General features: G+C 48.9%; 1 protein-coding gene across 1 annotated transcript; it reads right to left on the bottom strand.

Annotated features, from left to right (window-relative positions):
* Nucleotides 1–6246: 6246 nt before the first annotated feature.
* Nucleotides 6247–7438, bottom strand: LOC109775978 (uncharacterized). The gene has a single exon (XM_020334677.4). It carries the CDS (start codon nt 7295–7297, stop codon nt 6482–6484), a length of 816 nt encoding a protein of 271 aa, XP_020190266.1. The 5' UTR covers nt 7298–7438; the 3' UTR covers nt 6247–6481.
* Between the last annotated feature and the right edge of the window lie 11612 nt (nt 7439–19050).

Raw genomic sequence — 19050 nt, 5'->3', positions numbered from 1 at the left:
ACTGGGTCCGTAAACTGAGGATTGTCCTCATTCCTGCACAGAAGGCTTATGTCCTTAATGCACCGCTCGGTGTGCTGAACCTCGAGCGTCGTCTGTAGATGTTACGAAACATCTGACATACACGTTTTGATGACTACGTGATAGTTCAGTGTGTGATGCTAACGGTTTAAAATTGTGGCACCAAAGACGGTTTTGAAACGTCGCAGAACATATGAGATGTTCCAAAGACTGAAATTGGGATTTCAGACTAATGCCCACGTCAAGAGGTATGAGACCTCTGCAAGTTTCTTAAGCCTGCAAACTAAGGGAGAAAATCTCAATCGTTGAGCATGTGCTCAGATTGTCTGAGTACTACAATCACTTGAATCGAATGTGAGTTAATCTTCCAGATGAGATAGTGATGGTTCTCCATAGTCACTGCCACCAAGCTATTAGAGCTTCGTGATGAACTATAACATATCAGGGATAGACATGATGATCCTTGAGCAACCCGCGATGTTTGACACCGCGGAAGTAGAAATCAAGAAGGAGCATCAATTGTTGATGGTTAGTAAAACCACTAGTTTCTAGAAGGGCAAGGGCAAGAAGGGATACTTCATGAAACGGCAAATCAGTTGCTGCTCTAGTGAAGAAACCCAAGGTTGAACCCAAACCCGAGACTAAGTGCTTCTGAAATGAGGGGAACGGTCACTGAAGCAGAACTACCCTAGATACTTCGTAGATGAGAAGGCTGGCAAGGTCGACAGAAGTATATTGGATATACATTATATTAATGTGTACTTTACTAGTACTCCTAGTAGCACCAGGGTATTAGATACCGGTTCGGTTGCTAAGTGTTAGTAACTCGAAATAAAAGCTGCGGAATAAACGGAGAGTAGCTAAAGGTGAGATGACGATATGTGTTGGAAGTGTTTCCAAGGTTGATGTGATCAAGCATCGCATGCTCCCTCTACCATCGAGATTGGGGTTAAACCTGAATAATTATTATTTGGTGTTTGCGTTGAGCATAGACATGATTGGATTATGTTTATCGCAATACGGTTATTCATTAAAGGAGAGTAATGGTTACTCTGTCTATTTGAATAATACCTTCAATGGTCTTGCACCTAAAATGAATGGTTTATTGAATCTCGATCGTAGTGATACACATGTTCATGCCAAAAGATATAAGATAGTAATGATAGTACCACATACTTGTGGCACTGCCACTTGAGTCATATTGGTATAAAACGCATGAAGAAGCTCCATGCTGATGGATCTTTGGACTCACTCGTTTTTGAAAAGATTGAGACATGCGAACCATGTCTATTAGTATATATGCATGAAGAAAGTCCATACAGATGGATCATTTGGACTCACTTGATTTTGAATCACTTGAGACATGCAAATCATACCACATGGGCAAGATGACTGAAAGGCCTCGTTTTCAGTAAGATGGAACAAGAGAGCAACTTGTTGGAAGTAATACATTTGATGTGTGCAGTCCAATGAGTGCTGACGCACGCAGTGGATATCGTTATGTTCTTACTTCACAGATGATTTGAGTAGATGCTGAGAATATTTACTTGAGGAAACACAAGTCTGAATTATTGAAAGGTTCAAGTAATTTCAGAGTGAAGTTGAAGATCGTCGTGACAAGAGGATAAAATGTCTGTGATATGATCATAGAGATGAATTTCTGAGTTACGAGTTTGGCACACAATTAAGAAATTGTGGAAATTGTTTCACGACTAATACCGCCTGGAACACCATATTGTGATGGTGTGTCCGAACATCATAACTGCACCCTATTGGATATGGTGCATACCATGATGTCTCTTATCGAATTACAACTATCGTTTTTGGGTTGGGCATTAGAGACAACCGCATTCACTTTAAATAGGGCACCACGCAATTCCGTTGAGACGACACCGTATGAACTATGGTTTAGAGAAACCTAAGCTGTCGTTTCTTAAAAGTTTGGGGCTGCGACGCTTATGTGAAAAAGTTTCAGGCTGATAAGCTCGAACCCAAAGCGGATAAATGCATCTTCATAGAATACCCAAAACAGTTGGGTATACCTCCTATTTCAGATCTGGAAGCAAAAGTGATTGTTTCTAGAAACGGGTCCTTTCTCGAGGAAAAGTTTCTCTCGAAAGAATTGAGTGGGAGGATGGTGGAGACTTGATGAGGTCATTGAACTGTCACTTCAACTAATGTGTAGCAGGGCACAGGAAGTTGTTCCTGTGGCACCTACACCAATTGAAGTGGAAGCTTATGATAGTGATCATGAAACTTTAGATCAAGTCACTAATAAACCTCATAGGACGACAAGGATGCGTACTACTTCAGAGTGGTACGTAATCCTGTCTTGGAAGTCATGTTGCTAGACAACAATGAACCTACAAGCTATGGAGAAGCGATGGTGGGCCCGGATTCCGACGAATGGCTCGAGGCCATAAAATCCGAGAGGATCCATGTATGAAAACAAAGTATAGACTTTGAAAGAACTACTTGATGGTCGTAAGGCTGTTGGGTACAGATGGATTTTAAAGGGAAGACAGACAATGATGGTAAGTGTCACCATTAAGAAAGCTCGACTTGTCGTTAAGATGTTTTCCGGCAAGTTCAAGGAGTTGACTGCGATGAGACTTTCTCACTCGTAGCGATGCTAAGAGTCTGTTGGAATTATATTAGCAGTTACTGCATTATTTATGAAATCTTGCAGATAGGATGTCGAAACATTGTTTCCTCGACGATTTTCTTGAGGAAAGGTTGTATGTGATACAACCAGAAGGTTTTGTCAATCCTGAAAGATGCTAACAAGTATGCAAAACTCCAGCAATCCTTCTAAGGACTGGAGTAAGCATCTTGGAGTTGGAATGTACGCTTTGATGAGATGATCAAAGATTTTGGATTTATACAAAGTTTATGAGAAACTTGTATTTCCAAAGAAGTGAGTGGGAGCAATATAGAATTTCTGATGAGTATATGTTGTTGACATATTGTTGATCAGAAATGATGTAGAATTTCTGGAAAGCATATAGGGTTATTTGAAAAGTGTTTTTCAATGGAAGACCTGGATTAAGCTACATGAACATTGAGCATCAAGATCTATAAGGATAGATCAAAAACGCTTAATAGTACTTTCAAATGAATACATACCGTGACAAGATTTTGAAGGAGTTCAAAATAGATCAGCAAAGAAGGAGTTCCTGGCTGTGTTACAAGGTGTGAGTATTGAGTAAGACTCAAGACCTGACCACGGCAGAAGAAAGAGAAAGGACGAAGGTCGTCCCCTATGCTTTAGACGTAGGCTCTACAAATATGCTATGCTGTGTACCTCACCTGAAGTGTGCCTTGCCATGAGTTAGTCAAGGGGTACAATAGTGATCCAGGAAGGGATCACATGACAGCGGTCGAACTTATCCTTAGTATCTAGTGGACTAAGGAATTTTCTCGATTATGGAAGTGGAAAAGGAGTTCGTCGTAAAGGGTTACGTCAATGCAAACTTTGACACTAATCCGGATGACTCTGAGTAGTAAACCGGATTCGTATAGTAGGAGCAGTTACTTGGAACAGCTCCAAGTAGCGCGTGGTAGCTGCATCTACAAGATGACATAGAGATTTGTAAAGCACACACGGATCTGAATGTTACAGACTCATTGACTAAAACCTCTCTCGTAAACATGACATGATCAAACCCTAGAACTCATTGAGTGTTAATCACATGGTGATGTGAACTAGATTATTGACTCTAGTAAACTCTTGGGTATTAGTCACATGGCGATGTGAACTTTGAGTGTTAATCACATGGTGATGTGAACTACATTATTGACTCTAGTGCAAGTGGGAGACTGTTGGAAATATGCCCTAGAGGCAATAATAAAATGGTTATTATTATATTTCCTTGTTCATGATAATTGTCTATTGTTCATGCTATAGTTGTATTAACTGGAAACCGTAATACATATGTGAATACATAGACCACAACATGTCCCTAGTAAGCCTCTAGTTGACTAGCTCGTTGATCAATAGATGGTTATGGTTTCCTGACCATGGACATTGGATGTCATTGATAACGGGATCACATCATTAGGAGAATGATGTGATGGACAAGACCCAATCCTAAGCATAGCACAAGATCGTGTAGTTCGTTTGCTAAGAGCTTTTCTAATGTCAAGTATCATTTCCTTAGACCATGAGATTGTGCAACTCCCGGATACCGTAGGAATGCTTTGGGTGTACCAAACGTCACAACGTAACTGGGTGGCTATAAAGGTGCACTACGGGTATCTCCGAAAGTGTCTGTTGGGTTGGCACGAATCGAGACTGGGATTTGTCACTCCGTATGACGGAGAGGTATCTCTGGGCCCACTCGATAATGCATCATCATAATGAGCTCAATGTGACCAAGTGTTTGATCACGGGATCATGCATTACGGTACGAGTAAAGTGACTTGCCGGTAACGAGATTGAACAAGGCATTGGGATACCGACGATCGAATCTCGGGCAAGTAACGTACCGATTGACAAAGGGAATTGTATACGGGATTGATTGAATCCTCGACATCGTGGTTCATCCGATGAGATCATCGTGGAACATGTGGGAGCCAACATGGGTATCCAGATCCCGCTGTTCGTTATTGACCGGAGAGTCGTCTCGGTCATGTCTGCATGTCTCCCGAACCCGTAGGGTCTACACACTTAAGGTTCGGTGACGCTAGGGTTGTAGAGATATTAGTATGCGGAAATCCGAAAGTTGTTCGGAGTCCCGGATGAGACCCCGAACGTCACGAGGAGTTCCGGAATGGTCCGGAGGTGAAGAATTGTATATAGGAAGTCCAGTTTCGGCCACCGGGAAAGTTTCGGGGGTCACCGGTATTGTATCGGGACCACCGGAAGGGTCCCGGTGGTCCACCGGGTGGGGCCACCTATCCCGGAGGGCCCCATGGGCTGAAGTGGGAGGGGAACCAGCCCCTGGTGGGCTGGTGCGCCCCCCTTGGGCCTCCCCCTGCGCCTAGGGTTGGAAACCCTAGGGGTGGGAGGCGCCCCACTTGGCTTGGGGGGCAAGCCACCCCCTTGGCCGCCCCCCCCCTTGGAGATTGCATCTCCTAGGGCCGGCGCCCCCCCAGGGGCCCTATTTAAAGAGGGGGGAGGGAGGGCGGCCCACCCCAAAGCCCTGGCGCCTCCCTCTCCCTCCCGTGACACATCTCCCTCCTCCCGCAGCGCTTGGCGAAGCCCTGTTGGAATCCCGCTACTTCCACCACCACGCCGTCGTGCTGCTGGATCACCATCAACCTCTCCTTCCCCCTTGCTGGATCAAGAAGGAGGAGACGTCGCTGCTCCGTACGTGTGTTGAACGCGGAGGTGCCGTCCGTTCGGCGCTAGGATCATCGGTGATTTGGATCACGACGAGTATGACTCCATCAACCCCGTTCTCTTGAACGCTTCCGCTCGCGATCTACAAGGGTATGTAGATGCACTCCTCTCTCTCGTTCCTAGATGACTCCATAGATTGATCTTGGTGATGCGTAGAAAATTTTGAATTTCTGCTACGTTCCCCAACAGGGGAAGTGTGACGCAGATGCGCCCGGGTCCCGGACCCCGCGGCGGAGGCGGCGGCGGCACCTGGACGGGGGGCACCTCCGGCGCCGTCAGATGGCGAGGGCGAAGCGCGGGCGGGGGCCGGGCAGGATCCACCGGAGAAGAACTGCGGGGGCGGGTGCATCCCCTGGAGATGTGATTCTGACCTCCACAGCGCACACATCTCGTCGGGTTGGTGCAGTGACGCGAGATGTGGCCATCGTCTTCGCCGCAGTTGTAGCAGCATCCGTGCAGCGCAGCAGGCAGGGTTGGACTCCGCGGCCTGGACGAGAGGAGCCAGACAGGCTGCCTATTCGAAGCCGGCGGTCGGCGATCCTTGCGGCTCCGCACAAACTGCCAGGGGGCTCCATCATCGCCCGCGGCGGGAGCAGCCGGAGAGGTCCGCGGCGGCGGGGGAGGAGGGGCGACGCCCCGCGTCGGCGGCAGGGGCGGGGCGACGATGAGGGAGCGGAGCCGCGGGGCGGGCGGGGCTGCCGGTGGGGCAGGGTGGCCGCGGCCCGCGGGAGAGGAGGGGCCCGAGCTGGCGGAAGGGGAGCCCGAGAGCTGGACCCGGCTGGCCATGCACGCCGGAGGGTGGGTGGCCGCCGGAGCCGGAGCGGCTACCGGCGCGGGGGAGAGAGAGCTGGGGGCGCGGGAGGGCGCGAAGGTAGGGAGTATCATTGTAGGCATCCCATTCTTATTCCAAAACATTACTAAGTACACTTGATACAGTTAATCATATTCCAGAAATAAATCGCAGACAGAGCGTCATCATGTTGATTGATGTACCAATTTACCTACGATATGACACGGGTCTCAGTTTCAGAGCAGGGTGGCGCGTTGGCCGTTCACTCGCCATCAACCTCCGAAGAATCAAGAGTCGGACGGACAGATAGGAAGATGAGGTTGGTTTGATCAGAAGATGTCGAGGATCTCCTGGATGAAGCCGTTGCAGAGCGGGCAGTTGCCGCGGCTGACCCAGAGCTCGCGGGAGCACAGGCGGCAGAATGTGTGGCCGCACGGGATGAAGGCCGCGCCCTTGTGCCGCACCATGCACACGCAGCACACGTGCACCATCTCCTCCTCGCGCCCCTCGCCGTCCTCCTCCTCCTCCTCGGCGTGCGCGTTCTTGCTGCTGGCCCCGGCGCCTGCCGCGGCCTGCTCCTCCTCCTCCTCCTCGTCCCAGCTGTCCGTCTGCTCCAGCAGCGCCATCAGGGACATCTGCGCCGTCGGCGCCTCCTCCTCCTCCTTGCCTTCCTCCTCGTCCTCGTCCTGATCTGACTCGTCCTCGGAGCCCTCGTCGCCGACCACGGGGGGAGAGCGCCCGATCGTGGCGTTGGAACCCACACGATTGGAGGCCGCGCGCGAGAATGCGGGAGTCTGGCGGAGCGAGGAGGTGCGGCAGAAGGCCGCCGTGGCCTCACCTTGCGCGTAGATGTACTTGTGGCTGCGGTTGCTGCCGCTGCCGCTGTTCTTCAGGCTACCGGCGCCGTCCGCCGTGCTGGGCCTCTCCGACGGGCTGGACCAGGCGTTCACGGAGCGCCGGAGCCGGAGACGGTCGCGCAGCGGCTTCCAGTTGATCGTGCCGCCGCTGCCTCCACCTCCTCCAGCGTCAGCGCTCAGGTGGCTGTTGTCGTCGGGGATCTTGAGGAACTCGCGGATGGCCGGGTCGGGCCTGGACAGCTGCTCCGAGAGCGTCATCGACCGCCGCAGCTCTGGCCGCCGCTCCATCGCGCCTTGCGTGGGACGAATGGGTGTGCGTATCCTTGGTGTGGAGATGGAGGCGAGGCGCTAGGGTGGTGGAAGGGATCGAGATTCCGCCTTATGGTCGGGAGAGATGGTGGTGGAAGGAATGGGGGAAGAGAAGAGGACGTAGAGCGGGTCTCCCCGCTCCCGCGCCTTTTGAACTCCGGTTTGCAGCCACCGCAGCCTGCGGCATGGATACGAAATTACAGTGGCGCCAGCCGTGATTTCCGGTGAATCAGTTGTCAATGGACGAGTCGAGTTGCGCCTCATGGCTGCGATCGGCGCCGATGAGGTGGATGGACGTGTGGTGGGGAGATAAGTTCCATGCTTAGCCGAGAACGGCTATAGTTGGAATATTGCTATATTTGGATGTACGTACATGAGAGAGAAGATTTCCATGAAATTTTTATGCTCTTCTCCAGCAGCTAGCTAACCTAAAACTGGATACCTACAAATCGTTTTGCTTATATCTCTTATTCCCTTGTGCATAAACAATCCAAATTAACTCTAAAACTTCATGTCGTGTCATCATCCATACTGCATCTATGCCAACGTAAAAAGAGCGAGTTGCGGAGATCCAACAAATCATGCCAAGGAATTCATGTTCACATCACATTGTGTTTCAATCAAATTTGGAAACAAAAAATATACACCTTTGCGGCATTACACCAAAAGCACGACATATACATTTGGCGAGCGCAATGGGGACAAGTGAGAGCGCGTACCAACTGTTGTGGCGCACCTGCTGCTATGTGGTTTGCGCCTTTCACGTAGCCGCGGCAAAACATAGGTGGCATTGTGCCTTCCAGTTTAGGGCCTCGATGGTGCGACAGGGGTGGGGCAGAGGGGGTGGATGGGGTAGGGGATTGCCGCGCGAGGTGGTGGTGGATACCGTAGGGGTATGCGACAACTGCCGTCCATGGCGGTGCCGACGGCTGGAGGCAATTTCAACAAGTGAAGGCACGGGTATTTATGGACCATGCTATTAAGGCCAGCCCATGGGCACAAAATTTTGGCATGTCGCGGCACGGGAATAAAAGGGTTGGGACAGCCTTCGGCCCACAACGAAACAAGGTCGATCTCCGAAGCCAAGCTTTAAGGCCGACCCGGCACATCCCTTTTATTCGCGGATCGGCATGGCCTATGCCCAACAGGACGTGCAGCCCAAGTCAGCCCTTTTAACAATGTTTGGGGCTATTTTGCCCATTTTAGGGCTTTTGACCTTCTTAGATTTTTTTTCGGCCTTTTTAACCTAAAATGTAAAGCCCGTAGGGACAAAACGGCCCACAAGACCAAAAATCAACTCGGGACAGCCGTTCAGCCCTTTTAGCTGGGAGCCTGGGACCTCCTATACAACGCCTTTAGCGCCCACTATTGCAACTGGCGCTCACGCGCTGCGCAGCTGGACCGGCCCAACAATAGAAGCAACCACGCCGCGAAATAAAAACCGAAACTAATTCTCTGGGAGTAGTAGAATTCAAACTCGGGACACGGGCATAGACAGCAGAAGCTCATAACCACTAGGCTGCGATCATATGTTTGGCTAAAACTAGGAACTAGTTCTATTTTACCTTTGCTTCAGTTAACATATATTATATATACCCAGTATACATTATTTTGAAAAGAAAGTATAAATTTGAAAAAGAGGTTCAGAGAATTACTGTTTGGAAGTTCGTGAATTCAAAAATGTACATGAAGCTTTCAAAAAAGTTCACAAATTTGAAAAAAAATTCATCGGATATTAAAAAAAAGCTCATCAAATTTGAAAGAGTTCATTGGATTTGAAAAAAGTTTATCGGATTTAAAAAAAAGTTCATCACATATGAAAAAAGTTCATCGCATTTGAAAAAAAAGTTCATCGGACTTGAAAAGTTCATCGGATTTGCAAATAAGTTCATCGGATTTGAAAAAATGTTCATCGGATATGAAAAAAGTTCATCGGATCTGAAATAAAGTTCACCCGATTTGAAAAAATGTTAATTGGATTTGAATAAAGTTCACTGAATTTTAAAAAAGTTCATCGAATTTAAAAAAAGTTCATCAAATTTGAAAAAAGTGCATTGAATTTGAAAAAAGAGGTTCATCAAATTTCTAAAACAGATTACAAATTTGAAACGAAAATTCATTTATTATAAAAAAAGTTTAGCAAAGTAAAGTAAAATGGAAATGAATAAAAATAGAAAAAAAGAACAAAACCGTTCCAGCAAAAAAAGGGAAAGAGGAAAAGAAGTAAAAGCTATTACTAAACACATGAAGGGCGGGTGGCTGGTTTGTTATGGTAGCGAATGTTGAACCACGCGATTCCCTGTTCGAATGACGGTACACGTACATGTGTTCTTTTTTGTGTCTTTAAATACCGAAAAAATGAAACGTGGGCCAGCCCAGCGCGGACAGGTGGGGGTGTGCGCCCTGTACCGCTAACCTTGTAACGGGCGCTGAGGGCGCCGTATAGGATTTGCCCTTTTAGCTCGCATCCCAGGCCAATCAGTGTTTCCTCTCCCCTCAAAAAAGAAAAATCAGCGTTTCCTTTTTTTAGGGCAGCGTTTCCTTTTTAAAAGGTCATACATAAGGCCAACTCCACCGCGCGACGCCAAACGAACGTTCGCTTTTTCCGGATTCAGTCCATCTGGGTAGGGCGACGGGGTCGTGTCCGGGCGTGTCCTGGGATGCGGTGGCCATGCCCCAGCGCGCGGCCGCATCCTTTCGCTCCATCTTGTCCGGCTCCATTTTAAAACAGAACAACGTTTCAAATACCAAGTCCTGGTTCAGGCCAGCGGCCCTAGTTCACGTCGGCAACACAGCCAGCGGCCTACGCGTCCTCGCCGGCAACACAACCAGCCTCCAAAATGAATAGTTTTGTTCACCGGCAACACAGCCAGCCTCCAAAATGAATGTGTTTCTCGCCGGCACACAGCCGGCGGCCCAGCGGGCGGGCGGCACCCATGCCAGCCTCCAAAAAGAACAGCCACGGCCGATCGGACGACCTAGTTCAGGCCGTCGGCGTCGAACATCTCCTTCTGCCTGGCCTCGAACTAGCTCCTTGTCTTCTCGCTCATCTTGGTCAAGTCCACGCTCATGATCGCAAGGGCCACCTCCTTTGCTTTGGTTGCGGCATTGGTGGCCTCGATGTCGAGCTGCCTGGCCGAGATATTGGCGGCCTCGATGTCGAGCTGCCTTTGCCGGGACGCCTCCTCCATGTCGATCTTCCTCCTCTTGGCCGCCTCCTCCATCTCAAGCTTGTTCCTTTGAAGCTCTAGGTATTGCTTCATTTGCTCGTCCTTGCTTTGCCGCTTCTTCTTGTCCCTCACATCCTTTTGAGACATCATGTCATGCAAAGTCTCACGCAAGGCCATGGATGAGGCATCACGTATGTCGTCCACCTTGGAGTTGGTCTTGCCCCTCGGCCTCTTCAACGCCTCGCCATCTCCACCTCCGGCGAACTTGGTCGTCTTCTTGCCTCTCTTCCTTTGAAGTTCACGGTATTGATCCTTGAACTTGGGGCAATTATTGATGATCGTCCAACAATGCGTAAGAGAGAATGGCTTGTCATTGTGCCGGGCCTTGAATGCTTCCAAAGATTGAAATGCCTACACCACATGATCAACAACAATTGAACATGCAAACATATACAAGGCCGAAGTCTCATGGCCGTAGCAAGGAAAGGACTAGGATGAGGAGAGCATACCATGTCCCCAACGCCGAGACCACTCACGGGACGTGCTTCAACGCTCTCAAAGCGGCGCAATACTTGTTACACTCTTGTTCGATGAACAACCACCTCTTTTGAATTGAGGTGATGCCACAGTTGCTTGTAATTTGGTCGGGCTCAAACATCTTCCTTTCATGGAATGTTTTGTGGACTCTCGTCCAAAAAACAAGGCCCTTTTGTTGCGCGCCGGTCCTCGGATCTTGGCTAATCTCCATCCAACATTGGCAAATCAACTTGTCCTCCTCTTGGGTATATGAACCCGTGCGAATGCTCTTCCTCCTTTTTTGTGCTTCCGCTCTTTGGGTGAGCTCGTCGATGAACAATGGCTCGCCACCAATATTAATGTCATTTCCTTCTTCTTCATCACCATCACCTTCGCAATAGATGTCATCATCTTCATGCCACGAGTCACCATGGTCGTAGTCAGCACGATCGTCGGCCTCTTCATAGGCAACGAACTGGGCGCGGCCATCCTGACTTTGGGTCCCGTCGGGGTCGTAGGCACGGCCCTGCCCACCCTCGTAGATCACATCCTCCATGAACTGGTTGTAGAAGGGGTCGTCGACCGGTGGCGTTGGTGTTGGCATTCCGTCGAACAAGACGCGGGGGGACGGCATGGTGCACGTAAACGCTGGCCGTGCTTGCTTTCTTTGCATCTCGATGGACGGCTGGCCGCTGCTGCTGGACCCAGGCGTGACATTGAGGTCGATGACGGCCGAGGGGCGCGGGGTGGACGGCTCGATCACACCAACGTCCGGCGACCCCGAGAAACGGGTCTGGGCGTCGTGCCTTGGCGGGGGAAAGCCGGGCGACATAGGCATGGTCCGCGACATCGGCGACTGGGCCTGCGGAGGCCGGGCGACCGACGAGCCTGTGCTCGCCGGGCCGACGACCGCTGTAGAGAAACCGGTTGGATGGCAAATGCCAAGCATGAGGAGGGCGTGCGCTTTGTTGATGATGTCCTTCTTCTCGTCGACCTCGGCCTTGCGCCGCGCGGCCTCCATCGCATCGCACTCGGCGGCGAACTTGGCCGCGGCGGCATTGTCCTTGACGACCGCCCTCTGGTTCCTCCTCTTCGCCGATTCCGCGTCCAACTTGGCGATCTCCTCCGGCGTGCACTCCGACCGCGGCTTCCTTGGCGCCTTGGCCGCCTTCTTCTTGACCTTTCCGGGCGGGTTGACGGCCAGGCCGCCGGAATTCGGCTGGGCGTCGGCCATGGACGGGGGAAGGAGGGGGCCGCGGGACGTGGGAGGGTTTGGGGGAAAATGGCGCCAAATGGCACGCGCGCGGGGGGGGGGGGGGTTGCTTTGTGCCACCGGCAGGCGGGCCAGGGGAGGACAAACGCGCGCGTCCCGCCCGTCCGGGCGCTGTCCATTTCACCCCAAAATCGGCGCAAACTTGGGCCGGGGATGGGTCGAAAGCGGATAGAAAACGTGTTGGAAATATGCCCTAGAGGCAATAATAAAGTGGTTATTAGTATATTTCCTTGTTCATGATAATTGTCTATTGTTCATGCTATAATTGTGTTATCCGGAAATCGTAATACATGTGTGAATACATCGACCACAACATGTCCCTAGTGAGCCTCTAGTTGACTAGCTCGTTGATCAATAGATGGTTACAGTTTCCTGACCATGGACATTGGATGTCGTTGATAACGGGATCACATCATTAGGAGAATGAAGACCCAATCCTAAGCATAGCACAAGATTGTGTAGTTCGTCTGCTAAAGCTTTTCTAATGTCAAGTATCTTTTCCTTAGACCATGAGATTGTGCAACTCCCGGATACTATAGGAATGCTTTGGGTGTGCCAAACGTCACAACGTAACTGGGTGGCTATAAAGGTGCACTACGGGTATCTCTGAAAGTGTCTGTTGGGTTGGCACGAATCGAGACTGTGATTTGTCACTCCGTATGACGGAGAGGTATCTCTGGGCCCACTCGGTAATGCATCATCATAATGAGCTCAGAGTGACTAAGGAGTTGGTCACGGGATCATGCATTACGTAACGAGTAAAGAGACTTGCCGATAACGAGATTGAACAAGGTATTGAGATACCGACGATCGAATCTCGGGCAAGTAGCATACCGATGGACAAAGGGAATTGCATACGGGATTGATTGAATCCCCAACATCGTGGTTCATCCGATGAGATCATCGTGGAACAGGAACCAATATGGGTATCCAGATCCCGCTATTGGTGATTGGCCGTAGAGGTGTCTCGTCATGTCTACATGGTTCCCGAACCCGTAGGATCTACACACTTAAGGTTCGGTGACGCTAGAGTTGTTATGGGAAATAGTATGTGGTTACCGAATGTTCTTCGGAGTCCCGGATGAGATCCCGTACGTCACGAGGATTTTCGGAATGGTCCGGAGGTGAAGATTTATATATGGGAAGTCATCATACGGTCACCGGAAGTATTCGGGGGTTTGCCGGTATTGTACCGGGACCACCGAAGGGGTTCCGGAGGTCCACCGGGAGGGTCCACCTGCCCCGGAGGGCTCTATGGGCTGTATGTGGAAGGGAACCAGCCCCTAAGAGGGCTGGGCGCTATCCCCCCCTAGGGCCCATGCGCCTAGGGTTGGGGGAACCCTAAGGGGTCCGCCCCCCTTGGCTTGGGGGGCAAGCCCCCTCCCCTTGGCTGCCCCCCCCCCTCTAGATCTCATCTAGAGGGGCCGGCCCCCTTCCCCCTTCGCCCTATAAATAGAGGGGAGGAGGGAGGGCAGCAGGACCTCATCCAAGGCGCAGCCCTCCCCCTCTCCAACACCCATTCCTCCTCCGTTGAGCTTGGCGAAGCCCTGCTGGAGAACTGCAAGCTCCACCACCACGCCGTCGTGCTGCCGGAGTTCTTCCCCAACTTCTCCTTCCCCCTTGCTAGATAAGGAAGGAGGAGACGTCCCCCATGCTGCACATGTGTTGAACGCGGAGGCGCCGTTGTTCGGCGCTTAGATCGGAATCAACCGCGATCTGAATCGCTGCGAGTACGACTCCTTCATCCGCGTTCTTGTAACGCTTCCGCGTCGCGATGTTCAAGGGTATGAAGATGCACTCCCCTCTCTCTCGTTGCTAGTCTCTCCATAGATTGATCTTGGTGATGAGTAGAATTTTTTTTGATTTCTGCAACGATCCCCAACAGTGGTATCAGAGCTAGGTATATGCGTAGTTTCTATGCATGAGTAGAACACAAGTTGTTGTGGGCGTCGATTTTGTCAATTTACTTGCCGATACTAGTCTTATATTGATTCGGCGGCATCGTGGGATGAAGCGGCCCGGACCGACCTTACACGTACGCTTACGTGAGACAGGTTCCATCGACTGACATGCACTAGTTGCATAAGGTGGCTAGCGGGTGTTTGTCTCTCCCACTTTAGTCGGATCGGATTCGATGAAAAGGGTCCTTATGAAGGGTAAATAGAAATTGGCATATCACGTTGTGGTTTTGGCGTAGGTAAGAAATGTTCTTGCTAGAAACCTATAGCAGCCACGTAAAAACCTGCAACAACAATTAGAGGACGTCTAACTTGTTCTTGCAGCATATGCCGTGTGATGTGATATGGCCAAAAGGATGTGATGAATGATATATGTGATATATGAGATTGATCATGTTCTTGTAATAGGAATAACGACTTGCATGTCAATGAGTATGACAACCGGCAGGAGCCATAGGAGTTGTCTTAATTTATTGTATGACGTGCGTGTCAATGAAAACGCCATGTAATTACTTTACTTTATTGCTAACTGTTAGCCATAGTAGTAGAAGTAACAGTTGGCGAGACAACTTCATGAAGATACGATGATGGAGATCATGGTGTCATGCCGGTGACGATGATGATCATGGCGCCCCGAAGATGGAAATCAAAAGGAGCAAAATGATATTGGTCATATCATGTCACTATTTGATTGCATGTGATGTTTATCATGTTTTTACATCTTATTTGCTTAGAACGACGGTAGCTTAAATAAGATGATCCCTCACTATAATTTCAAGAAAGTGTTCCCCCTAACTATGCACCGTTGCGAAGGTTCGTTGTTTCGAAGCACCACGTGATGATCGGGTGTGATAGATTCTAACGTTCGAATACAACGGGTGTAAGCCAGATTTACACATGCAAAACACTTAGGTTGACTTGACGAGCCTAGCATGTACAGACATGGCCTCGGAACACGAGAGACCGAAAGGTCGAACATGAGTCGTATAGTAGATACGATCAACATGGAGATGTTCACCGTTGATGACTAGTCCGTCTCACGTGATGATCGGACATGGCCTAGTCGATTCGGATCATGTATCACTTAGATGACTAAAGGGATATCTATCTGAGTGGGAGTTCATTAAATAATTTGATTAGATGAACTTAATTGTCATGAACTTAGTCTAAATATCTTTATAATATGTCTTGTAGATCAAATGGCCCACGCTAATGTTGCCCTCAACTTCAACGCATTCCTAGAGAAAACCAAGCTGAAAGACGATGGTAGCAACTATACGGACTGGGTCCGTAACTTGAGGATCATCCTCATAGCTGCCAGGAAAGCATATGTATTGATGTACCGCTAGGTGAAGCACCTGTTTTCCCAGCAACTCAAGACGTTATGAATGCCTGGCAGTCGCGTAGTGATGATTACTCCTTGGTTCAGTGCGGCATGCTTTACAGCTTACAATCGGGGCTCCAAAAGCGTTTTGAGCAGCATGGAGCATATGAGATGTTCCAAGAGCTGAAAATGGTTTTCCAAGCTCATGCCCGAGTCGATAGATATGAAGTCTCTGACAAGTTCTACAGTTGTAAGATGGAGGAGAATAGTTCTGTCAGCGAGCACATACTCAAAATGTCTGGGTTGCACAACCGCTTGTCTCAGCTGGGAGTTAATCTCCCGGATGACACGGTCATTGACAGAATCCTTCAGTCGCTTCCACCAAGCTAGGAGAGCTTTGTGATGAATTTCAATATGCAGGGGATGGAGAAAACCATTCCTGAGGTATATTCAATGCTGAAATCAGCGGAGGTGGAGATCAAAAAGGAACATCAAGTGTTGATGGTCAATAAAACCACTAGTTTCAAGAAAGGTAAGGGTAAGAAGAACTTCAAGAAGGACAGCAAGGGAGTTGCCGCGCCCGGTAAGCCAGTTGCCGGGAAAAAGCCAAAGCATGGACCCAAGCCTGAGACTAAGTGCTTTTATTGCAAGGGAAACAGTCACTGGAAGCGGAACTGCCCCAAGTACTTAGCGGATAAGAAGGCCGGCAATACCAAAGGTATATATGATATACATGTCATTGATGTGTACCTTACCAGCACTCGTAGTAGCTCCTGGGTATTTTATACCGGTGCGGTTGCTCATATTTGTAACTCAAAACAGGAGCTGCGGAATAAGCGGAGACTGGCGAAGGATGAGGTGACGATGCGCGTCGGGAATGGTTCCAAGGTCGATGTGATCGCCGTCGGCACGCTACCTCTACATTTACCTACGGGATTAGTTTTAAACCTCAATAATTGTTATTTAGTGCCAGCTTTGAGCATGAACATTGTATCTGGATCTCGTTTAATGCGAGATGGCTACTCATTTAAATCTAAGAATAATGGTTGTTCTATTTACATGAGAGATATGTTTTATGGTCATGCCCCGCTCGTCAATGGTTTATTCTTATTGAATCTCGAACGCGATGTTACACATATTCATAGTGTGAATGCCAAAAGATGTAAGGTTGATGATGATAGTCCCACATACTTGTGGCACTGCCGCCTTAGTCACATTGGTGTCAAACGCATGAAGAAACTCCATGCAGATGGACTTTTGGAGTCTCTTGATTATGAATCATTTGACACGTGCGAACCATGCCTCATGGGAAAAATGACCAAGACTCCGTTCTCCGGACAATGGAGCGAGCAACCAACTTATTGGAAATCATACATACTGATGTGTGCGGTCCAATGAGCGTTGAGGCTCGCGGTGGCTATCGTTATGTTCTCACCCTAACTGATGACTTAAGTAGATATGGGTATGTCTACTTAATGAAACACAAGTCTGAGACCTTTGAAAAGTTCAAGGAATTTCAGAATGAGGTAGAGAATCAACATGACAGAAAAATAAAGTTCTTATGATCAGATCGTGGGGGAGAATATTTGAGTCACGAATTTGGCACGCACTTAAGGAAATGTGGAATTGTTTCACAATTCACGCGGCCTGGAACACCTCAGCGTAATGGTGTGTCCGAACGTCGTAATCGCACTCTATTAGATATGGTGCGATCTATGACGTCTCTTACCGATCTACCGCTATCATTTTGGGGTTATGCTTTAGAGACTGCCGCATTCACTTTAAATAGGGCTCCGCCAAAATCCGTTGAGACGAAACCGTATGAATTATGGTTTGGGAAGAAACCTAAGCTGTCGTTTCTGAAAGTTTGGGGATGCGATGCTTATGTCAAGAAACTTCAACCTGAAAAGCTCGAACCCAAATCGGAAAAATGTGTCTTCATAGGATACCCTAAGGAAACTATTGGGTATACCTTCTACCTCAGATCCGAAGGCAAGATCTTTGTTGCCAAGAATGGATCCTTTCTAGAGAAAGAGTTTCTCTCGAAAGAAGTAAGTGGGAGGAAAGTAGAACTTGATGAGGTATTGCCTCTTGAACCGGAGAGTAGCGCAGCTCAGGAAGATGTTTCTGTGGTGCCTGCACCGAGTAGAGAGGAAGTTAATGATGATGATCATGAAACTTCGGATCAAGTTGCTACTGAACTTCGTAGGTCCACAAGGACACGTTCCACACCAGAGTGGTACGGCAACCCTGTCCTGGAAATCATGTTGTTAGACAATGGTGAACCTTCGAACTATGAAGAAGCGATGGCGGGCCCGGATTCCAACAAATGGCTTGAAGCCATGAAATCCGAGATAGGATCCATGTATGAAAACGAAGTATGGACTTTGACAGACTTGCCCGATGATCGGGAAGCCATAGAGAATAAATGGATCTTTAAGAAGAAGACAGACGCGGATGGTAATGTGACCATCTATAAGGCTCGGCTTGTCGCTAAGGGTTATCGACAAGTTCAAGGGGTTGACTACGATGAGACCTTCTCACCCGTAGCGAAGCTGAAGTCCGTCCGAATCATGTTAGCAATTGCCGCATTCTATGATTATGAGATATGGCAAATGGACGTCAAAACGGCATTCCTTAATGGTTTCCTTAAGGAAGAATTGTATATGATGCAGCCGGAAGGTTTTGTCGATCCTAAGAATGCTGACAAGGTATGCAAGCTCCAACGCTCAATCTATGGGCTGGTGCAAGCATCTCGGAGTTGGAACATTCGCTTTGATGAGATGATCAAAGCGTTTGGGTTTACACAGACTTATGGAGAAGCTTGTGTTTACAAGAAAGTGAGTGGGAGCTTTGTAGCATTTCTCATATTATATGTGGATGACATACTATTGATGGGAAATGATATAGAATTCTTGGAAAGCATAAAGGCCTACTTGAATAAGTGTTTTTCAATGAAGGACCTTGGAGAAGCTGCTTACATATTAGGCATCAAGATCTATAGAGATAGATCGAGATGCCTCATTGGTCTTTCGCAAAGCACATACCTTGACAAGATATTGAAGAAGTTCAATATGGATCAGTCCAAGAAAGGGTTCTTGCCTGTATTGCAAGGTGTGAGATTGAGCACGGCTCAATGCCCGACCTCGGCAAAAGATAAAGAAAAGATGAGTGTCATCCCCTATGCCTCGGCCATAGGGTCTATTATGTATGCCATGCTGTGTACCAGACCTGATGTGAACCTCGCCGTAAGTTTGGTAGGAAGGTACCAAAGTAATCCCGGCATGGAACATTGGACAGCGGTCAAGAACATCCTGAAGTACCTGAAAAGGACTAAGGATATGTTTCCTGTTTATGGAGGTGACGAAGAGCTCGTCGTAAAGGGTTACGTCGATGCTAGCTTCGACACAGATCTGGATGACTCCAAGCCACAAACCGGATACGTGTATGTTTTCAATGGTGGGGCAGTCAGCTGGTGCAGTTGCAAGCAA

Source organism: Aegilops tauschii, chromosome 3, assembly GCF_002575655.3.
Source record: "Aegilops tauschii subsp. strangulata cultivar AL8/78 chromosome 3, Aet v6.0, whole genome shotgun sequence".
Taxonomy (NCBI): Eukaryota; Viridiplantae; Streptophyta; class Magnoliopsida; order Poales; family Poaceae; genus Aegilops; species Aegilops tauschii.
The sequence above is the reverse complement of the archived record's forward strand: the minus strand, read 5'-3'. Positions and strand labels throughout refer to the sequence as shown.